The sequence below is a fragment of the Gracilinanus agilis genome, chromosome 4 (genome assembly GCF_016433145.1).
Source record: "Gracilinanus agilis isolate LMUSP501 chromosome 4, AgileGrace, whole genome shotgun sequence".
NCBI lineage: Eukaryota > Metazoa > Chordata > Mammalia > Didelphimorphia > Didelphidae > Gracilinanus > Gracilinanus agilis.
In genome coordinates this window covers 58,415,288-58,433,646 of record NC_058133.1, presented here as the reverse complement: position 1 = coordinate 58,433,646, position 18,359 = coordinate 58,415,288, and the positions used below count along the sequence as shown (strand labels likewise).

Sequence of the window (18,359 nt, the reverse complement as noted above, 5' to 3'; positions counted from 1 at the left end):
TGAGTCTTCCTGACTCTAGGACCAGCAGTCTATTATGGTGCCACCTAGCAGCCAAAACTATAGAGTTAACAAATGATATCACCAACACTGTAACCATAAGGGCCTATGATCCCTGATACAGGATTCTTTCCATTATAAAAGGTGTGAAAAGAACTTAGCATTTAAGAATATGGACTCTTCCCTATTTGAACAGCTGGCTTGGGTGAACCATATTTGTAATCTATAGATATCCGATTCTTTTTCTCTTTGGGGAGCTCTGAATATAGAAAATGAAAAATAACAGCCAGGAGGGACTAAGGTAATATAGTAACAGTAATTATTATCATTATAACTCACATTTACATATCACTTTAAGGTTTACAATGAGCTTCCCTCATAACATTTTCAGGAAAGGTTTATTATCCCCATTTTACAGAATCCATTTTTATAGTATCCAGAGAGAACAAAAGTCAATTGCCAAAGTATATCCCTGTCTCCAGCCAAACCCTGACTCCCCTATAGAGTATTGTAGTCCCTATCTAGGCAGTAATGTTTCTGCTTTTTTTTCCCTTTGGTGAAATGCACATTGACATTTTTTTTTAACAAATAACACAGTTTCCCTTTGTGTTTCCCTTAATAAAACACAGAAATGAGAGCAAGAAAAGGAAAGTAAAAAAACATGTTCTGTCATCTCCACTCTGTAGCAGGATGGCCCTTCTTCTCTCCTCCCTCCCTCTCCCTCACTAGTATTCCTCCCGCCTCTTCCCACCACTTCCCCTCTCCCCCTCTCCAAAAAACCTCTGCGGCAAAGATTCATGAGCCGAATATTTCTTAAAACTAGCAGGAGAGGGTCATTTCTCCAGCTTAGCACAATCTTCTTTTCTACCAGGAAAAAAAATAACTACAGTAGAACTAGGAGAAGAACTTGAATAGAAATGTTGTTAAGAGAGATTGCGGATTTTATTGTAATATCTCCAGAATTTGTCTGAATACATTAATAGATCTATAAGGGGCTTCAAAAACCTTTTAATTCAAATCCCTTATTTTACAGATGAGGAAACTGAGATTCAAGGAAGTAGGAAGTAGTTTCTTGCCCAAGAAAAGTGGTGGGACTTGAACCCAGGTCCTATACTAGCTCTTGCTCCAAATCTGGTGCTCTTTCTGCAGATTTGTGGTCTGCATTTATCCTTAAAAGGCCATCATGGGTTCTTGCTCTACTGTCCACTTTTCTGGCACTAAAAGAGAATTAGAGTTTCCTACAGCTTGACATTGTACCTTAAAACAAGGCATTAGGTTGAAATCATTTGTCCTGGGTCCCACTGGATCTTTTGGAAGGAAAGAAAGAAGAAAGGAAGGGAGGAGGAAGAACCTGAGGAAGGAAGAAGAGAAGAAGGGAGAAAGGAAGGAAGGAATGAAAGAATAAAATATTTATTAAGTACCTACTATATGCCACATGGGAGAGTTAGTTGGTGCAGTGGATAGAGTCAAAAGATCTGAGTTCAAATCCAGCTGCAGACACTTCATAACTGTGTGACTCTGGACAAGTCACTTAATCTTTATTTGACTTAGTTCCTCATCTGTAACATAGGGGCACATGAGAGAAGGAAATGGCAGACCATTTCAGTTTCTTATGGACAACCTTATATTTTTATGATATTATTATGGACTACCTTATTTAGTATCTTAGGGGAAACCTTATGAACAAAAAACATGTTGTCATGTAGAATTGGGCGTAACTAAACAACAGTATCCTAGGCAGTTATTGTACTAAGTGCTATACAAATATTTTCTTATTTGAGAGTCACAACAGCCCCATTCTATAGTTGAGGAAACTGAAGTAAACTTATTTAAAGTCGATAAACTGACTTTCCCATAGTCACCCAGTTGGTAAGAGTCTGAGGCTAAATTTGAATTCAAGTCACTCTGGCTTCATGCTAATGGTTCCATCCACTGTGTCACCAGCTGCTTCTAAGGTCAATTTGCTGATGGCATTGACTATTTCCTTTCAGGCTCTATAGTCAACCTTTCTGCTTTATTTTCCTATCTCCCAAGGTGTCTTGTCACTAAAAGAAGTAAAAAAAAATTCAGCCATCAAAATTTTTAATAAAAAGTTCACAGACCTCAAGTTAATCTAGTCTAATTTTTTCATTTTATAGAAACTGGCTGGTAACTCTGCCGATGGTTCCTTCCTTTAGAAGGCTAAATTACACAATATTTGTATTTGAAACTTGATAATCAGCAGATGTCTGTGTGTGCAAACAAGACATCATTGATAGTTTCTATTATAGAATGACTTTACCTGGGAGGAACCTTAGAGATCATCTAGCCCAGGAAGTCTTAGTTATTGTTGTTGTTGTTATAATTATTATTTTGCTTTATAAACCCAACTGGTAGTGTTTGGTGAAGCCTATAGTGCCCTTCTCAGAATAATAATTTTAAATGTGTAAAATCCAAAGAATCACAAAGCAAGTTAATTATATTGAAATGCAGCCATCAAATTTTTTAATAAAGTTCATAGACCTCAAGTAAATCTAGTCTAGTCTTTTCATTTTATAGATAAGGAAACTGAGGCAGAGAGAGGTTAAAAGGCAAGGTCACACAGCATATTAATAATATGCTGCAGACAAGAATCTGCATATGCTCTAGAGGCTGCCAATGTACTGCTTCTCCTAGAAAGAAAAGTATAGATTCTAAATCTTTGGGAATCTGAATCCATGAGATTTTCTGCCCTTTCCAGATCTATATCATATATCACTGGGTAACTGAGGTGAATCCTTCCCATCAGTCCCAAGCTCCCAAGTGACAAGAGCCCAAGGAATGCCACTGAATTGCCTAAGGCCAGGTAGAAAAATCACTTCTAGGGTCAGGAATGTGATTCAGGGATCTTTCTTTGTAATTAGTAAATGAAGGGGAAAATTAGTTCAATTCAACAAAAACTTATTGAATGTATTCAGTGGTATTCAAAGAAAAAAAGTGGAAAAAAACCCCAAACAAATCTCTGTTCTCAGGGATCCCACATTCTACTAAGTGATAAAACATATGAACAAATGAGAAAATACAAGATGATTGGAGGAGCATTAACCACTGGGAATGAGGGCTAGAAAAGCTTCATGGAGGAGACAGCATCAGAGCTAAGCCTTAAAGGAAGGAAGTCAAAACTAAACCATAGGCACATCTTCATTTGGCTTTTGATTGGATTTATGACAAACCCTTAGAGATATTCATTTTATCATTCATACATTCATGCAGCCTAGGTTGTGCTAAATACTCAAGATGGTGGTGGATGTAGAGTGTTATAGAGATGAAGATGGACAGTGTCCCTACTTTCAAAGCACTCATAACAACAGGAAGGAGAGATAATAATAGTATCCACACATAGCTATATGATCCAATGAAGTAAGTGGATAGAAGTAAAAAAGTAACACAGGAGAGATTCAGAGAGGGTGATATAATAAGGAGACACATCAACTAAACAGCACCTGGGCAAGTATTGTAAAAGAAGACCTTAAAATGTGCTTATATATCTTTCCTCCATCTATATCTTATTACAGCTTATTTCTTCCCATTTCAGTTTATCTATTTTTTTCTCCTGTTCCTCCCCAAATCAGCAAGTATAAATTCAGCTCTTACACTGAACCCTGCAAAATCATCCCTGACAAGAGCAGCTTACAATCTAGTTGGCAAACAGAATTTTGGACAATAGGAGACTGTGATTGATTCATACTAAATTAGAGTGTCTTCCAAAAGGAAGAGACAAATCTAAGGTTTGGGATCATAGCTGTGATGCAACCTCAGCTGCTTTAAATGACTCCTCCGTGGAGTTTTGCCTTTATTTATATTGTTATAGTGGAGGTACAATAGATTGCCCACTTGATATTTTCTCTCTTGCTTAATCTATTCATATCCTTTGGCTGAAAACTGCTTATATTTCCCACTGATTTTTCTCTTGATTATCATTCCTTTTAATCCTGCTCCACCTGGGTAGATACAAATAACAGCAGCCTACAAGGTAGAAGACAGGGATCTGAATACAAAAGCCCTCCTACTAGCTAGCTAGCAGACAGAAACATCCACATGTCAGTTCCCTCATTTGTAAAATAGGCTGGGATAATCATATCTGACCAACCTACTTTACAGGATTGTTGTGCAGAGCACATGGACTAATTTGGAGGAAACCTTATTAAAAAGTACAGTCAGGCATTATCTTCCAGGCTCCTACCCACCTGCTGTACCACTTCCATGAACTATGTGATTGGCATAGGAAGGGTCCTGTCAGGACACACCTGTCCTCATCAGGATTAGAAAATGTTTTGGCTTTGAGCTGCACTTCTTCCCCATAGCTCATGGGGATTTCATTTATTTTTTTATTTTTTTGCTAGCTTCTCTACTTTGAAAAGTAAAGTGGTGACTACATTTCCAGGGTTGCTGAATGGATCATATTAATGGAATGGCACCATGCTCTGCATAATCTAACCCTGCCTGATATAACAGAGATATATTTAAACTCTCCTCCTACTTTGTTTTCTCCAGTGGGAATAACTTGTCTGATCACTACCTGTTTAGTTTTTTGCTATAGTTCTAGAGCACAGAAGCTGGAGCCACAGAGTATTAAAGCTGAAAGAGATCTTTGAAAAATCCAATCTCCTCATTTTGCAGATGAGGAAACTGAGACTCAAAAGGCAATGACTCCCTATATATTGCACAGTTGGTAAGTGGTAAGACTAAACTGATCATCCAGGCCCCCTGCTTTTCAGTCAAGGTCTCTTTTTGGACTTCAGCCAGCCTCTGACTAGTTGTGTGACCTGACCATCCCGCCTCGCAGTTTGGTTACCTAAAAAACAGAACTTTCTACAGAAAGCCCAAGTGTCAGGAGAGGTAGAAAACGGAATGCAATCCTGCAAAAGGAGCTCCGGAGGAGACCAGAGCTGTGCAAACCTGCATGATGCCTAGGACGATTGCAAGCAAACGGGTGGGCTTAGCATTACCTAAACCAGGATAGGGGTAAAAAGGCAGGCACGCGTGTGTTGTAAAGTCCGCGCTGCTGCCACTGGCATAAAGCCGTCCAGGTGGAGTGGAGCCCTTTCTTCTCTCCCTCTGAGGGGCCCTCAGAAGAGTGAAGCTGCGAGAGTGCAATGAGGTAGCAGTTACACGTGGAGGGGAGGAAACTTTGTTAGGTGAGGCGAAGAGGTGCCCCCGGCTGGGAGGTAAGCCAGATCGCTTCGGACACGCTGAGCCAGGCTGATCCCAGCCCCTCCAAGGGACTTGCTTCCGACCCTCCCCTTCCCCCTTTCCCTCCTACATGAGAGCACAACACACACACACACACACACACACACACACACACACACACACACACAGAGAGAGAGAGAGAGAGAGAGAGAGAGAGAGAGAGAGAGAGAGAGAGCGAGCAGCTACTCAGGATATGCTAGAAGGAGAGAGGATCCGAACCCGCACCCCTTGTCGCTCCATCCGGTAGCTGGCTCCGAGAGGCTAGCTCACTAAGAGGTCCCTAGGCCCGCGAGGCGGCTACGGCCAGGACAGCAGGAACCCGGGAAGGCGAGTCTCCCTGTGCCCCAAGACTCGAGTGGAGGCAGCGTGGCCGGGTCGGTGGGGCTAGCGGGAAGCCAACCACTCTGGGAAGTGGCGGTGGAGCAGGGGGCCAGACCCGCCTTCGGCTGCCCACCCCGCTTTGCAGTCTCCACGGGTCGGACTTCTCTTCTGTGGAGCTCTCTCTCCTGGACGCTACCCTGCTGGGGCCAACTAGCTGGAGTCGGGCTGCTTGTCTGTCCTACCCGGACCGGGCTCTCTCCAATCAGGTAAGTTTGTTCGCTTCCACCGCCCCAGTCTAGCGGCTCACGAACTTCTGTGTTGTGCAAAGTTTATTTGAAATGCGTCCAATACTGAAACCCGGCAGTCTCCTCCCCGAAGTTTTTTCTTTCCTCCCCCGAAGAATTGGCCTGGCCTGGCCCGGCGGATAGGACTTTCTTGGCACCCCGCAGCCCTGCGACTCCCCCATTCGGGCCACCTCTTTCCCCTCAGTGAGACTATTGGAACTAGTGGCTGGGCATCCCCGGTCAGCCAATCCCCTGCGGTAGAGCGAAAAAGGTTAGCTCAAGCCACCTTCTCTTCATCTCAGTCCTGAGACTCTTCCAGTTGTCAGGAGGTGAAGGCCGATGCGGAGCCTGAGATGAGGAGAGGGTGGATGGTGGGACTGGAAAGCCCGTGCAAGAATCCAGATTCAGCAGAGAGACCGAGGGAGGCTAACCCCTCGAGTTCTATTTCTTTTACTGCGCGCCGCCCACTCCCACCCCAGCCAGACTGTCAGTAGGTGTTTGGGTTAAAAAAAAGTGAGCACATTGAAGTGGAGCAGATTTCTGGATTAAGAGTGCTCCGATTTGGGGGGATAAGGGTGAAGAGAAAAATTGGGGTACCCCGGGGCAGTGGGAAGAGGGGAGGAGGGCTGACCACCCAGTTTTCTGTCATTAAAGAAATCAGATTCAGCCCATGCACCTTCTCGGTGACCTGTCTCCCACTGTACCCACCCCCTTCTCTGCCCTCCCTCCCCCCTCCAGGCAATGTTTCTCTCTTCTAGACCCTCCTCTCTTCTCTCCTCTTTCTGTCTAACTCGGACACTCCCTCTTGCCTTTCCCCTGGGTGTGTGGCGCCTGTCTTGTGCTGTGTCCAGGTCGGCCTAAGGGAGGGTTAGTCCGAGGGGAGCTGCAAGTCCCTCTACTCTTCCTCTCCAACCAGGTCGCCTCCCCTCCCATTCCCTGGTCCCCGGAAACCTCACCATGCTGGACGGACTAAAGATGGAAGAGAACTTCCAGAGCGCGATCGAGACCTCGGCCTCGTTTTCCTCGTTGCTGGGTAAGTGGAGACGAGGGGTCTCCCGCGACTCCCCAGTGTCCCCCCAACCCCCTCCAGAAGTCTTGGCTCTGGACCTCTACCTGAACTGAGGGCCGAGCTCGGGCAGCCTCCGAAGAGAGAACTTTCTAGGATTCCTTTGGAGTTAGGGAACGCTAGGATTCCTATAGAAAGTAAGAGGATTCGGCCTCTCTTCCTTGAAGATAAATACAGTACCCTTCAGTATAACACACAGCAACGCAACTCACTTGGTATTCCTTCCCTACCAAACTAAACCCCGAAACCACATCAGCCTCTCCAATCCCGAGCACAGAATGCAGAATTCCCCAACCCCGGGAGGAGCCAGAGAACCAGCAGCTTCTTCCAAAAGTGGCAAGCGATTAAAACCCCTCTATTTTAATCACTTTGCAGATCGACATCTACTAAAGGCTCCCCCTTTTCTTCTGGCTTTACTTCTCCCAGGATCTCTACATCTTGGGGAGGGGGAAGATATAGGAGGGGGTATCTCGAGGCCTTTTCCTCTGTCCTTGGTCAGATAGGGTCAGACTCAGGGGCTACTCAAGTTCGAGGCTATTTCTTTGGCTTTCCTGTCCTCGACCCGGACTTGGAAGCCCTGGGGCCGAGGGGCTGTGAAATACTTCACTGGGCTTCTTTTAAATGAATAGAGCCATAAGAAGTCTCACCTAGAACCTATCGCGGAAGGCATTGGCCTCCAGAGGCTTTTACTTCTAGGATCTGAAGCTGGAAGCCTTGGGTTACCTCTGCTGAAGTCTCCCAGGCCTGAGGGAGCTGCCACAATTTGGACTCCGTTTTTCCCTTCTTCCCGCAGACCTTCTTGGGTCTGTTTTGCTCAGCTAGCCTGGGAGAAGTGAACCTAGGGATCCTGAGAAAAGAGTTGTTTTCAACTTCCAGCTCCTTACAAGTTGGATCCAAAAGTGGTGGCTGAGTATTCTCACTCTCTCAGCTGGGCTGGGGAGAGTATAGCTGAAGATTATATTATTATTATAAGATAATTTCGTTTTTATTTTTTAAATGTTTACACCATTCTATAGCTTCCAACAGGGAAAGAATGAGAAGGAAAGACAAGTTTGGCTGAATTAATCATTTGAAGGGAAGAATGTGACTTCTTGGACATTTCCCGCTATTCTGTCTGCTCTTCCCCAACTTCTCCAAACTCATTCAGTAACCAAATAACGGACAAATTGAGTCCTGGCCCAAGCAGGAACAGCTTCCTGAGCTCTGGGCAACCCAGGTACTCCTCGATTTCACTTCGAACTCAAAAAAACAGAATTCATAACTTTGCCCCTCTTTCTACCACCCAGGGGAGACTCTCTCTCTCTCTCTCTCTCTCTCTCTCTCTCCCTCCCTCCCCCTTTATCTATAAATCTAAAAGTATTCTTGGACCAGAACGGAGAAGTGATCATGAGATTTTCAAAAATCCAAGGAGGAAACCGTGCATTTCAATGAACCATATCTCTCTACTGTAGTTCAGTGCAATGCTTTCATGTGTCGGACAATCTTTCCTTTAAATGATGGGGGATATTCGCTGCTCCCCCTTTACGGCTCCCTCTGCCACTTCATGCACAAGCATTCTTCACATCTTCTCAAAAAAAAAAAAAAAAGTCAGAGACAAACACGGAAAAAGGCTTGAATCCGTTTGCGAGAGCACAGGCACTTAAATAACTTCAAAAAATGTCTTCCGTGCTTCGGTCTATAGCTGTGAAAGAGGACAAAACCAGGGAGTTAAAGAAAAAGGAAAAACAAAAACAAAAACAAACATACCCCTCCCCCCCATCACAAAAGTCCTGTTAGAATAAGGAGGGGGACGCATCTTATTAAAAGGAGAGGGAAAGATAATTCCTTTCGCATTTTCTACAAAGTATTCGTTCCCTTCATCTTTTTATCCATTTGCTGTAGTCTCACAAAAGTGTGCTGGGCCTCCGGAACCTAACCCTGAACCCGTCGTTCTTCTTGCCCAGGGGTTGAGCGCAGTCTTTGGTCCGATCGGGCTTCTTTGGGGTGCTTTCTATCTCTACCCTGATCCCAGGTTTTGCTAGGTTTGTTGTCTAGCTACCAAACTCAAAAGGGACTTCCCCATCCATAATCCTGGAGGCTGAAATTTTGTGGGTTCGTTGTTGAGAGAAATAATTATGTTTGCTGAGACGCACGCGTGAAGTCCCAATGCCTGGGGGGTATTGGCAGTAATATATATGTATATATATGTATAAATATAATAATAATAATGATAAATAATCATTCCTTTCGCAATACATCTCATTAAAAAATCGTTTCACCTTCTAACCGTTTTATTCCATCCACACGGGTAAGCAAACGCCTGAACTTAATACAGAATCAGGATATCCAACCCAACCCTTAATTACGGATTAATCTTCATTTGCCTAAGCGGCATGAGCTTGTGTTTATACCTCCATAGTCCTTCCCCCCCCCCCCCCATGTAAGTTTCTGCCTTCTCTCTCTGCACCCCGCCCCCTTCCTCCAGTAGGGTAAGAATGAAACAAAAACAGAATTCAGAATTCCAATGGTCCAAGTTAATTAGAAAGGACAATTTCGTTCAGACATTTCTCTGTAGCTCTCGCCAGCTCAGTTAATTCGTTCTCTGACTCTCTGGCTCGAACCCTGTCTGGGAAGTGGAGTCTTTGCTGTCGTAGGAAGTTAGGTGCCTCTCAGAAACCTAGCGGCGGCTCGGGCTGGAGCAGCGGGGGTGGCGAGCCCAGGGGAGGGTAAGAAGGGGCTGGCGCGGGTCTCGATGGCCCTCGGTGCCAATCTCCCAGTGTTGATCTGTCTGCTTGCAGGGAGAGCTGTGAATCCCAAGTCGGTTTGTGAGGGCTGTCAGCGGGTCATTTCGGACAGATTTCTGCTACGACTCAATGACAGCTTCTGGCATGAACAGTGTGTTCAGTGCGCCTCTTGCAAAGAGCCCCTGGAGACCACCTGCTTCTACAGAGACAAGAAACTCTACTGCAAATACGACTATGAGAAGTAAGTGGCGGCATCCCCCCACCCCCAAGGGCCCCCGGAGCGGGCCCAGAGAGTCGCTTTGTCTGTGGCGACAGACGCTCGTGGAGCTCTACACAAGCCCACAGACGCACACTCATGTGTAAAGAATGGGGCATCCTGGGAGACACCAAAATATACCCATAAGTACCACAAAACAGAAAGCCCGGACGTGACTACACTAGCACCACTTACCCACACGCACGAAGCTGCGGGAGTCACGATTCATTGCTGTCCTAATTCCCAATGGATCGAACCACGGTCTCTCCCTTATTCCTCTCTTTTCTTGTTTCTCCTTTCCTCCTCCCAATTCCCCCAATGCCTTTCCCGACAAGTTAGACTTGTGGTTCTCTTCACTTAAAAGAACCCCACTAACGTATTCCCCAGGGCCCCTGGGAGGTTTCATCCTCCCCAAGGAACCCAAGGGACTCGCTCCTTTTTTCCTGAACCTGCCTTTGCCTCCTCTTGTCCCTTCTTTTCTGTGCCCTGGTGAAAAGCTTTCCTTCAGTGTCTATTTGCCTGGAGCATCTGACCCAAGAGTTGTGGTTGGGATGGTCTGAGTCCCAACTACGTTGAGGAAAGGGATGCTGATTTATGTGTGTTTGAGAGCAATGAATGGAATTGGTTTTATCACTGGGCCATGGTTGAAACTGGTTGCTGTTAGCAGTCTCAGATCAGGGGGGAATGGGAAAGGCTGTATGTACCTCCGGATTATTTAGTAAATTGTTTACACTCTGCTAAACTCCTTAGGTCCAATCTCCAAGTATGGTAATATCTCTGGGGCTACTATGGAGGTGAGATGTGAGAACCCCACCGGCAACTTTTATTTTCCTGGGTTACTTCCTTAATGCCCCTCCCAGAATCGTCCTTGCCTTCTACTGTCAGGCACTCTTGTGACTACCCTAGTTAATGTCAGATTCTTTCAGATCCTGGGGACAGTTCAGACTAGAGCCAAGAGGTTCCGAGGCCCCCACCCCCTGCTCAGACTGCCCTTACCCTAAATCTCTTTCCCAGTTAATATGATTCTTGTCAGTCACAGGTTCAGATTCATTGTTTCTAAAGGAGTTGGGACATTTTTGAGAGAAAGGGGGTTCCAGCTATGGCAGCAACTAAAGAAAAGGCTGATGTTAGCTTCTTGAATTCACATAAATGAGTCAGGCTGGATGAGGCTAGGGAAAAGAGAGAGGAATTTCCTTGTTCCAGCAGAGCTGGAGTGGGGAGTTGGGATTGCATGGAGAGAACTGCTGCTTTCCCTAGTGGAAATGTCTACTTAATAAAGACATTAGCTTAAGGCGGCTAGGAAGAGCAGGGGAGAAAATGAGAGTCATTGAAAAAGATTCTGCCTTGAACCTATGTCTTTGTGTGAAGTGGCTAGTGCAGGCATATATTTCACAATTGTCATTAAATATGGCTCTGGAATAAAACAGATTAAAGTATCTAAGCAGAATCAAAGGAGGATTAGTCTGTTTGGAAAATAGTTCCTTTTGTGTTATTGAAAATGTGCAATAGGGGTGTGCCTGAGGAGTCTTAATACAACAAAAGACATTGAGAAAGAACAGATACATTGGCACTGGTTCTACCCTGGTCCCTGGGCAATGAGATTTACTAAAACACTGTCACATTAATAATTAGACTCAACGGGTACACTCATAAGAAAATTTTTTTCATCACTTTGGGCTGCTTTGAGATAGTATGGTTTGCTTTCTCCCTCCTCCCCCCTTTCATATGAAAATGGTGCAGGACAATTTCCAAAAAAGATCATGTTGCCCAGCCCCTCTCTTTTAGGTTTTCACTATACAATGCCAAAATCTCTATATGAAAAGTGGAAATATGAGATATTGTGTCCCTACAATTTTAACTACCATGCCTATTTGAAATGGCTGGTCCATTGCCTTTTTTCCCCAGGAGATTTTAATATTATGTTTACAAAATCTTCATTTTTCAGTTTTTGAAATCCAAAGTATGCCCATGCTCATAGAGTTCAATGTATTGCAGCTTGAAAATGAATATGGGTTGTGCATTTCTATTCAATTTGTTACTGTAAAAAAAAAGGAAAGAAAAGAATAATCAAAGATAGGATTTAAAGTCAACATAGTTGTTTATGGCAAATCTTCATTAAGGAATCATGTCAATGTAAAAAAGAAATGATAGTCATAAAACACTTTATACTAGGGTGTGCTTCCCTTTCCCTGCCCCCAACTGTTCAGGTTCTGAACATGGTTTGAGCCTATTAGCTCAACAGGCTTCTGCCCCACTCACAAAGCCATTTTTATTATCTGTGGGGCTTATAACTTTGAGGGCTATCAGAAGTACTGGAATATATTGTATCTAGAGGAAATTTTCCTCCTCAATTTTAATAGCACATACTGCTTTGATAGATGTTCTAAAATAAGCTTATTAAATGAAATAAAGCAAAATCATCACCATCATAAATATATATTGAAAAATTTCTACATTGAAAATATTGCAATATATTATACCCTATACCCAATTTGTTTGAAAAGACATGATCTCTACCATCTTTGAGTTTATAAATGATTTCTATAAGTGGATAAAACAAGTCTTTAAAAAATTCAGACCTTGTCTGCCCTGCTTTTTTCAGTATTAAAGTTCTATAATTTTAATTTTGGAGGCAATTTAACATTGTGAAAAGTCTGATGACCTTGTAGTCAGGAAGTCATGGATTCAAATGTCAAGCCTTATGCTTGCTATTTTAGTGATCTTGGGTAAGTTGTTAAAATTCCATGTGCTTCAAGCAACTTTCTAGGATTACTACCAAGTAAGGGACAGACTGTAACCTGCCTTGTTGAAGGAAATTCCCATCCTGAGGACATAAAAAAATCCTTAAAAGTATTCCATTGAGGCCAGATAAATTGTGAGAACAGTGACTGAGTTAGAAATTGGGCATAAGTGGCAGGAAGATGATGATGATGATGATGATGATGATAAAAGGAAAAAAAGACAGAGGAACATGCAATCTAATGTAAAAAATGTTCTTGTATTAATTGAGTCATTGGGGGGAAAATCTACAAAAAGTCAAGATAAGGGATGACTATTTTGTATAAGGGCAATTTGAGTAATGTTCTATTTGAATACTACATGGTTCTTCAGTGGCATCATTCCCTTTAGCTCCATGATCTCAAGCAACTAGTTAAAGAGTGTGAAGTTTCTTCCATTATCAAATTGCTTTCTCTAACAAGCCTGACAAGGAATCTGACGCTATTTCTTAATGAATCAAAAAGTTGTTTCAATATCTTTGAAGGACCACTGCTCAATTAAGAGTTTATAGGATACTTATGTTGTTGAACTTTGGTATCATACACTCCAGTGACCAAGGGAATAGCCTTCTTCCAGATCATGTAGGAGACAGACATGGGGAAAGGAGCAAACATTTATTATGTCCCTACTGGGTGCTAGGATGACACTATGCTGAGCACTTTACATAGAGGAAAAGGTTCTGATTCCATTCACTTTTACTTCCAATGAACTTCCCATGAGGAGAGTAACTTGTCCAACTTTTATATGGATTCCTTTATGTTTTGCATTTATTTATGAGGCTGGACTATGCCATCTACAATTGACACAGATGTTACAAATCTAGATAATGAAATACTGTCTTTTACTGCCTTAGAAAGCCAGGAAGTTTTTGACAATCATCGTTATTTCCTTCCAATCCAGGGATTTTTACTTACACAACTGTTGTTCTCTAGTGTGATCTGGTTGGTTTGGAGTTTTCGCTGAATTACTTCCAAACAAGTGCTTTGGTTGGACTTAAGTCAGGGATCGAAGGGGCTGCTGAACAATGGGAATGTGGTAATACAATAGATAATTAAGATTTCTGGAAGAGATCCCATGTCAAAATCAAGTTTATATCGTTTCTTTCATGTGATAGAAGCCTGGGTGCATCAGGCTTAAGCTATTTCCCCTTACATACGAAGTTTATCATCATCCTTTAGATTGTTTTAGACATCCTAGGAGCTATGTGGGCTAGTTTTGCTGTCATCATCGCCTGTTCCCACAATATCATAACTCCCCACATGTCAGCGAATCTCCTTGAGAAACATTTTGAGAAACATTTTTTCAGAGGGAGAGTTTCTGTGTTGTTCCCCCTCCCCCTTTCTCTCATTTTTGGAATGGAACAATTATAGGAAGAAAGGGATTTTACTGGAGAAAGAAAGTGAATATTACAAGGACCTGGATATATAATTGGCATTCCTGCAGTGAAAATAGATAGGGATCTCTATTAAGACTTGGAATAAACCAATTCTACATTTTATCCATTTGAAAGAGGATATGTGTGTGTGTGTGTGTGTGTGTGTGTGTGTGTGTGTGTGTGTGTGTGTGTGTGTGTGTAGTGGTGTGGTGTGAGGGTTAGTGGATTCAATTTGATTTTGTTAGAGTAACATTACTTGGAGATCACAACTAGTTATGCAGTTACTCATAAAAGGAAGCCACAAATGAAATTATAGAGGCAATTGTTTGTTTTGCTTGACTTTATCTTTTTTTGCTTGGCTCCTGGGGCAATAAAATTTAAGGGATATAAAAAAATCAAACACAGCAAGGCAATAAATTGTTGACTGCTTGGTTAAATTGCAGGGGACTCATTTGATCTGCATCTCATAAGCCCAGCTCCACCTTGGTCTTGAGATTCTTATTTTTTTGAAATGTAGATTTGATTTTTCTTGGCTGTAAAGAGTGACAGAGAACTATCTTATTCAGAGGTGTTTTCTGCATCTTTCCTCCTCTCTAGAAAAAGATAAAATGAAAATTGAAAGAAATGAAATGAAATAAGAAATATAGAAATAAAGGTTAAGGATTGGAAGTAAAAAAAAATTGGTATTGACATCAAATATCATTCCCCCTCCTCTCCAATTTACCCACAGTCTAGCATTGTAACATCCTCTATGATCTTAATCCTTATACAGAGAAACCTTTTTGAATAGGTTTTCCAGTCTCTTTGGACATATTGGAAGTCCCAATGCTTTTGCCATGCATTCTACTTTGCAGCAAATTTCCCAGAATAGACCTCTGTGATTAGATTTTTCCCCCCACGTAGATTTCTCACCTCTTTCATTAATCTGGCTTTTAACCTTTGGGCTAAGCAAAATAATGACACAAATGCTTGGGAGACTTTTTGTTGTTTTAAACTGGGCAAGCTTTTTAATGATTCTGAACAAATATTGTTTCTCTTCTTAACACAGTTCCATTAGCTAAATTACCAGCAATTTAAAAGAAAAGAAGGGGAACAAAAGACCCAAGAATAGATTTGGACTCTAATGTTGGGAAGTATGGAAGTGGGAAGAATTTTAAAGTATTATTTAAACTTCCAAAAATTTATAAGAAATATATTTGGTGTCATATAATATGTACACACACACACACACACACACACACACACACACACACACACCCCACTGGATTTTTTTGTACCAAGTCAGAAGAATCGATTATGTTGCTTTTTAAAATTAGACTATTAAATACATTTGGAAAAATATTCTTAAAACAAAGAACATCTGTATCTACCCCTCAAAACATCTAAAACAGATAGGTATTCTAATTCAATTCCAATCAATTCAGCAAATATTATCATTTGAAACCTTGGTTATTCTTTGTTGCTCTTTAATTTGATTTTGTGTGTGCTCTTGATAATGAGATAATGTGTATAAAGTGCTCTGTAAACCTTAAAGCCCAGTTAATGTAAGCTATTATTAATTATTAGTTGTCTTCTTGTAAACCTTCAGAGGGAAGCTCATTGGAGATTTATTTATATGGGAGGAGGGAATCTCTTTTTTTCCTCTTCCAAAGAAGCATGATGTTCCTCTCTTCCAGAGGTGTTTTCCTCTCTCTAGGGCTGAGCATCAGCTTCCAAGGACTTACCATATCACTTTGCTTTATGTTTCCCAGAGGGAGAATAGAAAAGCATTATATTTGGAAGCCCCTTAGGCTTTGGGGGGTTTGGGGTGGGGGAGAGACCAGTTCCCTTCTGGAGTTAAATGTCCGCTAGACTCTGGGAGAAAATATCAGAGGGAATATACAAGAGGTTCCTTTCTCCTTTGTGTTCAGAGGAAGGCATGTTTTCTAGCACCTCAGGGAGAAGCAGGCTTAGTGTTCACTATGATTTAAATTCTCCCCTGAGTTCTTTGAATGACAGTGCAGGGTGCCTGATTTGACTTATTGCAATTAAAATTAGTTATGTCATAGTTGACCAGTGAGGATAGGAGCTTTGTGTCTTTTGTCATATATTAAAGTGAACCAGCATCTCAGTGAAAGGTAGCAGACCCACTCGGTGGAGACAAAGCCGATGTCTTTCAAATGTCAAATTGTTGTTTTAATTTAAACATGAACTACTATCACCATACTTTAACCAAGTTGAAGTTAATAAAATTGCTCTGGCTCTGGCATTAATTAGCAGAGGGGGATTAGTGTTATTTTGGCGAAAAGGAGGCGTAAACATTGTAATCTTAGCTACATGTTTGTTTTCACACTACTGAAAAATAAATAAAATGGGAATTAGGGTGGGGATTAAGTTTCTCTGGGAGTTAGACAGTAGAGCCAATTGAAATAAAGCAAAAACCCTGAAGTCAGTTAAGACATTTCTTATGAAATAAAACTGTTGCTGCCTTATCCCAAATATCTCTCTGGTTGTGTCTGCTCCATCCCAGTGCATAATGAAATCTGGGCAGTTGGGGCAGATGGGGAAGACCCTCCCCATCCCCAGTTCTCTCTTGTCTCTCTGCCTCTCTCTTTCAGTGCTGAACTAGAGACAAAATAATTTTTTGAGCTCAACACCTGACAGCCATGCATGGATTAGTAAGCCTTTAATGAGACCATGGCCAGCTCCCCCACTTATAATTGCACCATAATGTCATGGCAACTAAAAATACATTATGGGGCTGATGCTGCTTCTAGTCCTTTAACTGAAGTCACATGAAATTGCTAGCTCTCACACAGCCTTTCAGGATTCCGATGTGAGGATCCTATTTTTGGATAACTGCAAATAAACTTGGATTATAGTTCTCTCCACATTGTCCCTCATACTCCTCTCCATTAGGTTTGTTGTTTTTTAATCATTATCCTATAACAGACAGGCACTGATAAGTATTTGGCAGACACTGAGTTGGCCTTCCATGTCTGACAAGGCAGATTAGACTGTGCATAAAAAGAAGCTTAGTAAAAATACCCATCCCTCTTGCTGGGTCTGAACTTCATACTCAATCTAGATTTTTTTTTTTTTGCCCATCCCTTTCCAAATGTCTTCTCTTTTCTCTCTCTCTCTTTTTTAAACCCTTAACTTCTGTGTATTGGCTCATAGGTGGAAGAGTGGTAAGGGTGGGCAATAGGGGTCAAGTGACTTGCCCAGGGTCACGCAGCTAGGAAATGGCTGAGGCCAGATTTGAACCTAGAACCCCCTGTCTCTAGGCCTAACACTCAATCCACTGAGCTTCCCAGCTGGCCCCTCTTCTCTTTTCTCTTTGACTTTTACTGTTGCAAAAACTTGGAATTGTGTAAATACCAAGGCCATATGTATGTGTCCAATGAACTCAGTGCCTAGAAGATCAATGAGCTTACCATCTTGGTAAGATGTTGACTGAGGGTTATCTCTAGAATATGTACTGGCCTCTGAAACATCAAACAGTTGTACTGTACATTCGGTCATTTCCTCAGCCTGAGTTGAGTGCTAAGGAATTTTACTATCAGATTTGGAGGTTTCTGTGGTCATCGTTGTCTTTAGCAATTATTATTGCTTATTGAATGCCTGCCAATGTTCGTTTTACCCTGGCTGGTTGGGTTGGGTCTTGTCTCTTATTAGACTAAGGAAAGCTTGAGTGTTAGAATGTTTTAGAGAGACTCTTGATGTTTATGGTTAGACCAAAGATTGGACACCTGATATTTAGGAGGAACCATGTTTTAGGGGAGAATTCTGGACTATGAGGCAAAAGACTCTGGCTTCTACTGCTAACAACATGGGTGAAACTGGGCAGGTCATTGAACATATCTAGACCTCAGTTTCTACCTCTGTAAAATGGAACAGAAGTAGGTGGTCCTTAAAGCCTCCACCAGATCTTGTATTTGGGATCTCTTATCTTTATCATGTATATATACTATAAATATAAAAGAATATATATCATATAATATATATTATATAATGCATTTTATAATTGTATGTATATCTATATATATGTATGTATATATACACACAGTAAATAAAGAAGTAGGAAACATTTAACACAGGAAAAGAAGATTTTGTGATAGGGATTCTGGGTAGAATGTTTATAACTCTTGCTTCTCCAGAAGAATGTCCAACTTTTCAGCCCTCAGTGGAGTAACCAATTGTCACCATCTTTCTTCCATACAAAAAGGGGTTCTTTGGATGCCCCTCACTTCCCAAACCAGCCCCACCCCCTCCCTTACACCTCATCCTTTCTTTGACTCACATTTAAGTTCACTCTTCCCTATCCTAGCCTAAGTAGCCTTTAAAAGGATTTAATACAAAACAAAAC

At 42.0% G+C, this 18,359-nt stretch overlaps 1 protein-coding gene across 1 annotated transcript in view; it reads left to right on the top strand.

The window, feature by feature from the left end:
* The first annotated feature begins 6,770 nt into the window (after window positions 1-6,770).
* Window positions 6,771-18,359, top strand: part of LMX1A (LIM homeobox transcription factor 1 alpha) — a 191,022-nt gene continuing 179,433 nt past the window's right edge. Inside the window, exons 1-2 of the mRNA XM_044674451.1 lie at window positions 6,771-6,846; window positions 9,657-9,843. Of these exons, the coding sequence (XP_044530386.1) occupies window positions 6,771-6,846; window positions 9,657-9,843 (263 nt within the window). The remainder of the gene's footprint in view (window positions 6,847-9,656; window positions 9,844-18,359) is intronic.